This window comes from Poecile atricapillus, chromosome 1, assembly GCF_030490865.1.
Source record: "Poecile atricapillus isolate bPoeAtr1 chromosome 1, bPoeAtr1.hap1, whole genome shotgun sequence".
NCBI classification, from domain to species: domain Eukaryota; kingdom Metazoa; phylum Chordata; class Aves; order Passeriformes; family Paridae; genus Poecile; species Poecile atricapillus.
In genome coordinates this window covers 143,373,304-143,384,649 of record NC_081249.1, presented here as the reverse complement: position 1 = coordinate 143,384,649, position 11,346 = coordinate 143,373,304, and the positions used below count along the sequence as shown (strand labels likewise).

The window sequence follows — 11,346 nt, the reverse complement described above, 5'->3', positions numbered from 1 at the left end:
AATAAGGGTAGTTAGACACCGAAATGGACTGACCAGGGAGGCGGTGGAGTCACAGTCCCTGGAGGTGTTTAAAGTCTGGGTGTGGCATTTAGTGCCATGGTCTAGCTGAGGTGAGGGTGTTCGTGTTCGACTCAGTGACCTCATAGATGTTTTCCAACCCAATTGATTCTATTCGATTCTGTGAATGCCGGCAAGCCTGCAGCGAGGGCAGAGCTCGGAGAACTGCCTCCGCATCTTGGCCAAACAAACACTGCTTCCATGTTTGACTTATGGCTGAGTCAATTCATCTCCCTTCGCAGCATCCCCAGCAGTTTACACTGGAAACTGGAAGAGGCCAGTGTGTTACCACAGGTGAAGCACTTCACTGCCATCTCAGGCAGCGGTTTTGGCTGGTGGGTGTCTCGGCGAAAGCTGCGCGGAGCTCTGGTTTCTCTGGGAGATGTGGGCTCCGAGCCTCCCTCAGCATCACCGCCAGCCCAGAGCCCCCCGCCAACATGGCGCCCCTGACCCCCGCGCTTCCTCTTCCGGCCGGGTTGCCATGGCGCTGCCCCCCGGCCCAGCCTCCCCCCGCCCGCCGGTGTGTGTTTACATCGGGCAGGAGGAGCCGGAGCCCCAGCGCCGGGGGAGACGGGCACGCAGCCGCCGGGCGCCCGCCCTCCCTCCATCCCCGCCGGGCGGTGCTCCGGGAGACGCGGCATGAAGGTGATGCTGGCGGCTGTCCCCGGGGCGGGGGGTTCGGCTGGGCCGCGGCGGCTCCCGGCGGCTGCGGGGGGGCGGGGGCCGGGCCCCGGCGGTAACCGGTGGCGGGAGGTGCTGGTGGCCCTGCGCGCTCATAACGAAACACGCAACTTCCAGAAGCTTCCAACTCCGCGGGGGTTGTGGTGTCGCTTCTTGGGTCCGTCTCCCGAGAAAGAATCCCCCCTTCTCTCCATTAAAACTCGGATCGTTTCCTGCGGCGCTGAGACGGGAAGGGAGTAGCGTGAGAGCCGGGGGAAGCTGCCTGCGCCCGCTGCCCTTCTAGGCTGGTGTTTCCACGGAGAAATCGACCTCCTTCCCTGAGCATCTTCCCTCACCCACGGCATCTCGTGGGCGGTTTCCCTTCCCCGGCAGCCGTGGGGTTCGTGCCTTGGTGTGCGGCCGGGGCTGCTCCGGCGCTCACCTGTGCTGCTGCTCTCGCAGGCCCTTCCCTATGCCTGGGGGACATCGTCGCCGTTCTCCGTAGTTTGCTGTGGAAAACTATTAGGATAGAGAATGTCTAACCTGAGCCGGCCATGGTGTGGATGCTGAGGCTGGCTGGACTATAGAAGTAGTAATATGTAACACTCAGATGCGAGGTTGTGTCTTCAGTTGTCAGTAATGCTGTTGTGTTTTTTCCCCCTTCACTTTGTATTGTCCTATCTCTTTAATTTTCAGGTGTATGACTTTTGAAGGGGTTTTCTCTCATTAATATGACTGAAATTTGAGGCACACCAGGCATTCCCCGTCTCCTGAATTTGTCCAGTAGTAAAACAAAAAATGTATTAGCTAGATTGTAAGCTCTTTGAGGCAGAAACTGGATAGGTCTGTATCAATCCAGATGGAGAAATTTGGCTCAGGCCTTCCTTCCAAGCCTCTGAGTCAAGTAAGCGTGTTAGAAGTTCATTAGCTTGTGCAGGTGTTAGGTTCTGGGAAGTGCATGTGTGGCAGTCACTAAGGTTAACAATTCTCTCTGGGCACCAGGGGCTCTTAACCATAAATACCTGCACAGCAGATGGATGAAAGAAAAGGGGCAGCCTCCGCATACAGTCAATAAATATATGTAAAAAGAGTGTCTCCTTCTATGCAGTGTTATATTTTGTTGTGCATTTGTACGAAGCCTGATAGTAAAAAGTGTTTTCTTTCTCTCTCAATGTTTGTTAGTTCCAATAGTGTAGGATAATAAAAGGTATGTATTGAGAATGTTATTGATAAATGGCATTATGGCTTTGGGTGATTTGTTGACTTACACTGTAAAACAAAAATCTCAGAGTGCTATCTGAGCGGTATGTCCAGCTTGAGGTCAAAATTGAAAAGATTTCCTTCAGCTTCTGTTTTATTGCATGCAGAGTAAACAGCTGCTTATTCTTGTTAAACCTATTACTTCTGCTGAATTTCTTTTTTGCCCCACTAGAGTGGGGAAAGCTTATGGCTGTTTAAGATGAGCTCAGTCAAAATACAAGATGAGAGTGGAATCGTATTCTGCCTGCAAGGAAAATGCGTATGTTTGGGATGAAAGTTGTTTGCTTTTAACCAATCATTTTTCAGATATAAGCACTGTAGAGATTTTCAGTATAAAAGGATTCACTTTCTTTTCCTCTGAGTGGGTAATTTCTTCCAGTGCACATTTCTTTCCACGTGTGCCACTTTTTACTGTAGGAGTTGCTTTGCAAATTTCTTCTAAGATCATTGCAGATGCATCATTTAAAGTCTTAAGGTGGGGATAACCTTTTCATTTAACATGTGGAATGCATTGAAATATGCGGTATTTTCACCCTTTAAATTTCACCCTTTAAAAGGGTGAGGAAAGGAGAAGAGAAGGAAGAGGTGTCTGTGTGGTGTGAGTTGGATCTGAATCCCTTTTATGGGCCTGCTTGTGAGTAGTTCAGTTTAACTTAAAAACAAATAAGTTTAAGTTTTTGATCATTGCAGAAATGCATCAAAACTAAGTTTTTCAAAAGTCATTGGGTCTATTTCTTCTATTTCCTAGTTATTGTTATATCTTGGGAAATACATTTGAGTTTGTTGTTTCTGGTAGCATTGGTTTTGATGCTGCTTAGCGTGTTGCTGAGAAGGCAGAGCAGTCAAAAGAAAACAGGTTAATGCTAGTGTGTATCAAAAGGGTCTGCTTACTTAGGGAAGGGAAGAAGCAGGTATCCTTTCAGGATCCATTACTAATGCTGATCATTGCTGAGGAAACTGAAGCCTGATATAGTTTATTTTTAAGACAATCACATAATAAGTATCCTGTTGAAAAGATAGAGTGAAGTACAGTAGTATGGCAAAGCAGTGCTTTAGAACTTGGTGTTGAAGCTGGACTGGAATCAAGGTAGTCTCTATGTGTACTTTATTTCTGTTCCCATGTCTTTTGAGTTGTGTCTGTGCTGAAGGATGTTATCTCTGGGCCCTTACAGGCTATGCAAAATACAAAACTGTTTAAAGTCCCTTTCCCTGCTTCATAGGACAGGAATGAGAGGCAAGCAGCTCAGATTGTGTCAGGAAATGGGCCTTTTCTGTATGTAGTAATAAGTGATATGTTTTAAATATGTCAATAAAGTTTGCTTTCCTTCAAGGGCAGATCATCCTGGTGGCAAGGAGATACACCTTTTCAGGCTGCATTAGGAGTCTGGGTAATGTGTCTGTGCTGTGGGGAGAGCAGTTCCATTTATTGGGGCAGTGGGGAGATAGGCGTGGATTTGGTTATCTATCATGGTCAGCTGCTAATGACTGTCCCACAACAAAGTATCTTTCCAATGTTAATGTCTTGTGGCTAAATGCTGGATTCCTCAAGTGTTAGACAGCACTGGAGAAGGTTCTTGTGTGCTTGCTAATAGAACCTCTTCATGCTGTATCTTCAATGGGTGAAAGAGCTGAGGCATTAGGATAGCTCCTGGTACGGTTCTGCTGTGGTGACTGCTTCTATTGCTGCTGCTGTCACTGGTCTAACCTAAACCCAAAATCAGAGAAATGAAAGGCATTGAGAGTGACAGATTGTATTGAAATTCTTGTTTGTGAAAGCAAGCTCAAGATGTGATTTCAGTTAAGTAGCTGGTCCCCTCTTTATTGAAAGTATTCTTCAAGGTAGAGTGACAGCTTGTGGTGCTTTGGCATGTGCTCACAGTTATGTAGTTTGGGATACAACAAGTGTCATAAATGTGACATTTTACTTTGAGAAACTTAAAGCTATATTTAAAAGAGAATGTGAACTTACTGCCTATAGTTCTCTTTTTCTGACTGCCTCTGATAGTGAGTGTTGACTGATAAATTTTAGAGATCAGAATAAGGCAAGATATTTTGAACATGAAGTATCAAATTTATGGAGAGCTCAAGTAAATATTTTTCTTGCTTGTGTTTACAGACAACTCTGTTCCTTAAGGATGTCATGGGTTGTCCTGTCAAAATGATGTATATGTAACCTTTTTCTTTACATGTGTCAAGTCCTTTTTAGCAGGCCTCTTTATAGTTGAAATGAAAAGTACTTGGGAAAGAAACAGCTTATAAAAATAAGAGACAAGAGGTATTGCTTTCTATGGAGTATACAGTAATACTTTGTTTTCCTAGCATGTAAATGTGGTCTAGGAATCAGGAGGAACGTAAATATAAGAGACAGAGTAAAATGGAACACAGAGTACATATTCTGTAGATAATTTTGACTTAAATATTTGCATATGATTGGTCACATCTGTTTTTCTTTATTGTTGAACTGCCTTACAAACTTTGTAGTGGTTTTCTTTTCTGATATTTCAGCTGAAATTCAGAGAGATGGGAAGGGGTTACATACCTTTGAAGTTCTGGGCAAGGTATGTTCTTACACAGATGGGGACAAATAGTAGAGCTCTTAAGTTTCTTCAAAAGAAATGTTCTGATTGAGCTTAGTGGGCATCACAGAAGTGGCTTGTGCTGGTGCTAGTAAATCTTACAGTCTTAATATATCTGCAGAGCTGCTCAAGGTCTAGTGCAATTCTTAGGCTTTGATTAATTCTAAAAACATTTTGGAGGAAGAACTTTTGCACCTCACAGATCTTCAGAGTAAAAGGCAGCAGTTACCAAAAGCTATTGCTTCCTGGATTAATTCTTCTTGTGTGTTGCTTGTAATCATAGTGGTCAACTGTTTTTTCTATCTGATGGCTGTTTGGTTGCTGCATGTAGTAGCTCTGGTTGGGATCTTGTATGCAGAAAGTTGTGATCTTACTAATTCTTTGAGCTTGGGAGAAAAAGATGTCTCTGCAGCCTGAAAAAGGGGTGTTACTGCTGGCAGTGCTTCTGGCAGTCAAATTTTGACTGTGCAGGCTAGGTGTGAAATTGGAGGGCTTAACAGTACCAGAAGATGTAGTTTTTGTTCTGTAGAGTTAGTAAATATTTTATCTGAAATGTTTCTTCTTTAAAGCAGTACAATAAGTGCACAGAATGACAGGCAACACTGATCTTGAAAATCTCTGATGTGAGTTCAAAACTCATTTGTTAGGAAGGAAATATTTAACAACTTAGCCATCAACAAAATAAATTTAAAAGTTGTGTGATAAATACATCATACTGTAATCTCCTAGCTAATTCCCAAATGCAGAAAATGCTTTTTGAAATATGTAATGAAATAAAGACACAGGAATAAGTTCCATCCTGAATAAAATATTCTGTCTATCCTCAATTTCTAGTATATAAAATTACATTTTTGGGTTTTGAAACAACTTTTAAAAAATGGATTTGCCACCTTTTTTTCCCTTTTTTTTCTTTTTTTTTTTTTTTTTGTCAAATTTTTAAAAAGGAAATTCAGGTTTTGGCAAGATGACCTGTGTTTCAAACTCTTGCAGTGGTGTCTCTTGTGACTCTTTTGGGGGAGAATTCTAATATTTTTCAAGCTGTATATATGCTTATGTACTTTGAATTCAAGTCTTATTGTAAAAATTCTGATGTTCTAGCTGTAAAAGCTCTCAAAAATTACTTAAATTTCAGCTCACTAAAACAGTAGTAGCGCACTTTTAAGGAAATAAATGCATGGAAATTGGGTCATATGAAACCATAGTTATAGAATACTGCTTAATGCATCTTTTCATGACCTTTTTGTTGGTTTTATTTTGTTTGTTTTTGTTTTTATTGTGACCCTACTGAGGATAGTGAAAAGGGTATTTATTTTAAGTCTCTAGCATGGTTGAGAAAATCTTAATGACCTCTGTCATATATGCCTATATTATTAGGCAAAGGACTTCTCATTTTTCAGACAAATTTCTCATGCTGTCTGCAGCTCCCTAGAGTGATACTTCAACATCTTATTAGGAAAACAGAGAATATTCTTTCCATAGAGTGTATTATCTCATTTCTTTAGTCAGAGTAAAACCGGCATTAATCACTAAATCCATCTGTCAAGGACTAAGCTGGAAAAGTACATTTATAGTATGTTATGATACAGTATGTAAGTTATTCTCTTTGGGCCAGGGCAGTACATGATCAAATGAAATGTGGTTTGCTTGGTTTGGGTTTTGAAAACTACTCTTACATTCTTCCTGCGCTAACATTGATTTAGTAGGTAAAATCCAGATGGAAAATAAATGGTCGATCAAGACAAAATTCAATACAATAATTAATTCAAAATCCAGCACTGTCTGATCTACCACTGGGCAGACTGTACTGGCTGTTTGTTGTATAAATGGGGTTATCTAAAGCATGATATTATTCATAAAACATTAACATGAAAAGTGTAAACCATCAGTTTACTGGCTTGCTGAATGGAGAATGGACCATTATGGTGGTGTCATTAGTACTCTTGACAATTTATTTATCCCAAATAAACTCTAATTTGGATTACTGACAGTACAAAGTTGTTTTATTGCTGTAAAAATATGACTTGACTGTTCTGCTAAGAACAACATAAGTCAATCTTGACTTGGTATTTGCAACATTAAATCTTTCTCTCATTGCCTATCTCCACTAATCCTGTTGTCAAGACAAAATTGTTAAAATTGTAGCCTCCCTAATGTGTTTGTCCAAACTCAGGAAAGAGCAAGTACTCTAAGCAACTTTTCTATTCTTTGTTATACTGTACTTGGAACAAAGTGCTGCAATTTTACACTACTGTCATCCTCAGCATTTCTATTTCTGTACTTTCCTTTAGTGTTCCAGGGGATTTATAACTGCAAGTCAATTCCCCTGGGCTGAAACCTGGCACAGAAACTCTCATTATAAGTGAACTTTGTTTTGCAAAATTAAAAGCAAAGCATCTATCAAGAGGCTTTCTTAAACATAGAGAAAGGCAAAAAAAAAAAAAAAAAAAAAAAAAAAATTATGGTTGCAGATTAATTTTATTCTCTCTGCAGGAAAAATCCAACCAACATTCGAAATCTGAAAGATGTGGACATGCAATCAATAATGATGGCAGATTCAATGGACTGTTCCTATTGCATTTAGAAAACTTTAAATTAAAGTCTTAGTTCCTTAACATGCTGAAAATTCATTGCTGAAGTAAAAGCCGCAGTTGCAAACTGCCTAACAAAAGTACAGATATAAAGTTGTTTCTAGTGTCTGAGCATGGTTGTCTGAGCAGCAGAGAATAAGGAGATGGTTGGGTGATTACATGCTTCATCTGAAGCACCTGTAGGTCCTCAGCTCCCTGGAAAACGTCATCATCATGTTAAGCTATCTACCCAGTGACTGGTTGTTTCATTTTTATTTTTCTTTAAAGAACAGCCCCCTTTTTTTTTCTGTAGAAATTGAGACCTTATGTAATTGTGTAAAAAGCTGAAAGAGCATTGTAAGCCACAAGCCATTTTCAGACATGGAAGATGGAACAATTTAATTGGTGTAAACATGTAATATCAAAGATAAATTCTGAGAAACTTTGTTACAGTGACTGGATAGAGGAGAGCTCCCAAATTAATAGTGATGTCATTTTAGGAAAGCCTGATGAAGGTCAGCTTCATTGTTACTGGGTCTGACAAGCCTTTTGGTATCTGCAAACATTCAGCCCAGTCACAACATATATCATCTCTCACACAACTGGAGAAAGTGAAGTTGGGTCGAAAAGAGCTGGGTTTTGTTTTTGTGGTGTTAGGAAGGGGCAAAGTATGCTAATGAGCAGGAAATTGTGGGTTTTAGTCTCGTGGATTTGAAATCAGTATTTTTTAAACCTGATACACAAATATCCAATGCTTTCACTGTGATACTTTAGCATTGAGAAGCACTTAAAAAACTGTCCTGTGTTTGGGGATTCCTTCACTTGTTTCTTCACTGAGTCTTGTCATTCTTTAGGGGTGCATCTAATCTTTATGATTATCAGTTGACATATTTGATACTGTATTAAAAAGACATTGGACCTGTGCTGGGAAGCTTACAAGTGAAATCACAGATGTGGAGGTGTGAAGCTTGGGCTGCCACAAATTTTCCTCTGCTTAATTGCCTTATTGGAATTGTGCCTACATAGAATACCAGGTCTGAAAGTCACTGTTAGGCAGGACAGAGGACATGTGATTCATGCTGGCAGTTGAGATTTTGCATAGAAAGAAGCAAGTCTGACCTTCTGGGCTCTTAAGGAGAGGCTTTAGGAGGAAAGAGGCAGTTTCTTATAGTGGAAGAAGTAAGATTCTAGGCTCAAGTCCAGAATGTAAATTAATGAAGAATAATGACAGAAAAGAGAAACTGGAATATAGTGTTTAGAAGCAAGGATGGAAATATAGAGGTTTAGATCAGGAAATAAATACCATATTCACTTGAAAGTACACAGGGAAAGTAGTAGCTAAAGCTGCAGATTTTAGAATTATTCCCCAAGTGTAGTTTCAGACCTGAGACAGCAAACTGCTGCTGAATCCATGATTATGAGCTTTAGATTCCTCCAGCTTCTCTTCTGAATGGGGGAAAAGATTACTTGCCAGTTTGAGTATAATGGGGAAGAGTATTTACATTGTGTATTTCATTCTGGTTCTGCTTATGGTAGGGGATTTAAAAATAATTTTTTTGTCTTTTGTGAGTTGAGTAGGAATGGTGAGAAGGATCAGAATTGTAAGATACGTGGCTCTCTGAAGGCAATTTGAAGTTATTTGTCCCAAACTTGTTCAATTTCATTAATAATTTTTCACAGCATGTATTCTTTAATAAAAAAACATTTTTTTTATTGCCTTCCCTCATTGTCGCCCTTCTTGGACTTTGTTTTGGAGTCTTGTATTTTGCTGCTCATTAGCAAAATGAATTCCTGACTTAGTGAATGGTCAATTGACAGACTTCAGTTTAAGATTATATACCATAATTAATGTAATGCTAAGTACGAAAGTAGAGTCTAAAAGGCCTAAGAGTGGTGGTGGTGCAGGTAGGATTTTTTGGTTGCTTCGAGATGGCCTGTAGGGACTCTTTAGAAAGATGAGCCATATTGGGGCATTTGCAGTGACAGTCTCATGTTAGTATTGACATAGCAGCAAAATGAGCTGACACTGATCACTTGGTGTTGGGATTGCTCCTGTACTGTGTGGGTATTTTGAGTACTTATTACTCTGCTGAGAATGAGATAGTGTGGCTCTTTTTGTGATTGACCATGTTGATATCACTTGTTAATACAAATGTAGTAAATGGAGCTCTTGGTTTCAGTGTCATAAACATAACTCTGTACCTTGTGGAAAATGCAGACCCTGACTGGATAGGAACTTGCTTTCTGTTGTGTATGCATTTACTGCAGCACTTGTCAAATATACAGTCCTCAAATATACTGAAAATCTGAGCATATAGTTAAAGTTCTGGTCAGAATTATTCTCAAAATATTGTATCCTGTGGAAGAGCATGAGGGATACTCTGAATGCTTGCATGCAATTTGTCACACTTATTTAGTTCAGTACTGGCAGTCCTCTCTATCCATAAATGCATAGTCATCTATGAAACACATTATAAATCCACAAACACTAATTTGCCAGGTCACAGCAGTCCATAGCATTTGGGTTAAACTGCATTGTAAGGTCAGTAGTCAAGTAGTGTGATCAGAACAGGGGATTGTATGTTTCTCAGGTAGTTTCTGTGAGAATTCCTATGTGATTTTTCTCTTGATCTTTATCATTTGCTGAGTTGATACAAAGCTTTTCAGCTTCCTTAAGAGTTCATTGAAACTGTTGGCAGGGAGTGAGCTGCCTTGAAATCTCACATCTATAACTTCATTTTGAAAGGGTGGGTGTTGCCTCTGCTTGAGTTTACTTGTTCTTGTTCAGCCTGGAGATTGTGTTAAAATGACATAGAAAAATTACCACTAAATCTTAATAGTGCTCACAGTCAAGTAGTCATCAAGGAATTGTATGAAGTACTTGCTTGTTGAGGGCAGGGACTGTCTTTAAAGAGCCAAGAGGTTTTCCTTAGTTTTATGTTCTTAGGCTCTGTGCCATAACCTAACTTTCTGTAATAACACCTATTTAAGTTTGTGCTTTTCCAGTGGTTCTAGTGAGGAATGGAACCTTATTCCCAATTTAAGAGGCCATACAAACCCTAAATAATTGAAAGAATATTGTACAATAATGTCTGCTGATATTTCTGAGCTCTTGATACATCTTCCTGCATCCTAGATGTTCCTGAGGGAGTGTCAAAGCAGAAGCAATCTGTGTATATTCCTTCTGCCCCCGCTGCAGCTCCAGAGTATTATAGAACCTGCAAGCCAATAACTTACACAGTTGTGTGCATCCCATTCCCCTACTTGTCTGTCATGGATCCTTAAAAATGAATTAAGAAGGTGTAACTGATGCCTCATTCTTGAAATGATAGTGTAAAAAGAAAGGTTGAGGCAAAGTTGTTGGATTCAACCTTAGCACAGTTATAAACCTTCTCAGAAGATAATTTCCCGGATATTTTTTTTGATTGCTGTAGATGACTGTGCTGTCAGAACTGTAGATATGGTAGATGTCTTTACCAAGCTTCCAGCAGGCCCAGTGAATTGAACTCAGCAGATATAACTAAAAAAGCAATGGACATGCTAGCACAAGGAAAAAAAGCTATTTGTACTCTTGTTAATGACACCTGTCAGTGTTTGAGCTTTAAATATTACTGCTAGATATGTATATAAGAACCTAGAATTTCTTATACTGTTAACTGTTTTACATTTTCATTAGTGAATCTCAGTACCAGTATGCGCACTTATTCACTGGCCACCGTGATTAGACAGACATGCTGAAATCTGATAAACTGATGTTTACAAGACTACTTTTAGAAGCTCCCTGTATCCCAGGTGAATATATATTGTGGTAATATATGTGAGTTAAGAACTCACATGTATTATCTGTTATTCTGTAGAAAACATTTCTAACTTCATTTTAGGAACTAGGAAATCTCAAGATTTCATTTTCTTGCAAAACAATTATTGAAAAACTTAAAATTGGTGATTACTTGACATGTCCATGCTTCAGTTTAGACTGTTTTCCTTTTTAACATTGAATTGAGAAAAAAAAATTGTAAATAATTATTTTGGGAAGAATTCTTGAAACCATACAAGAAATGTATACCAAATACAGTTAAAATATGCTGTATTATGATTAAATGTTTTTGAGTAGTGAAAAAAAATCCTCAAAAATTCTGGTAATTTCTGTTAGATATTCAGCATGTTCTGTCAAAGTAGTAGTTTTGGACTGAGCATTTTCCTTCTGTAGTATTCCAGTAGCAAGT

At 39.6% G+C, this 11,346-nt stretch overlaps 1 protein-coding gene across 1 annotated transcript in view; it reads left to right on the top strand.

The window, feature by feature from the left end:
* Positions 1–569: 569 nt before the first annotated feature.
* The window catches only part of LOC131574081 (transmembrane protein 263-like), a 202,724-nt gene continuing 191,947 nt past the window's right edge, over positions 570–11,346 (top strand). The window contains exon 1 of the mRNA XM_058828464.1: positions 570–702. Coding sequence (XP_058684447.1) covers positions 697–702 — 6 coding nt within the window. The 5' untranslated portion in view covers positions 570–696. The remainder of the gene's footprint in view (positions 703–11,346) is intronic.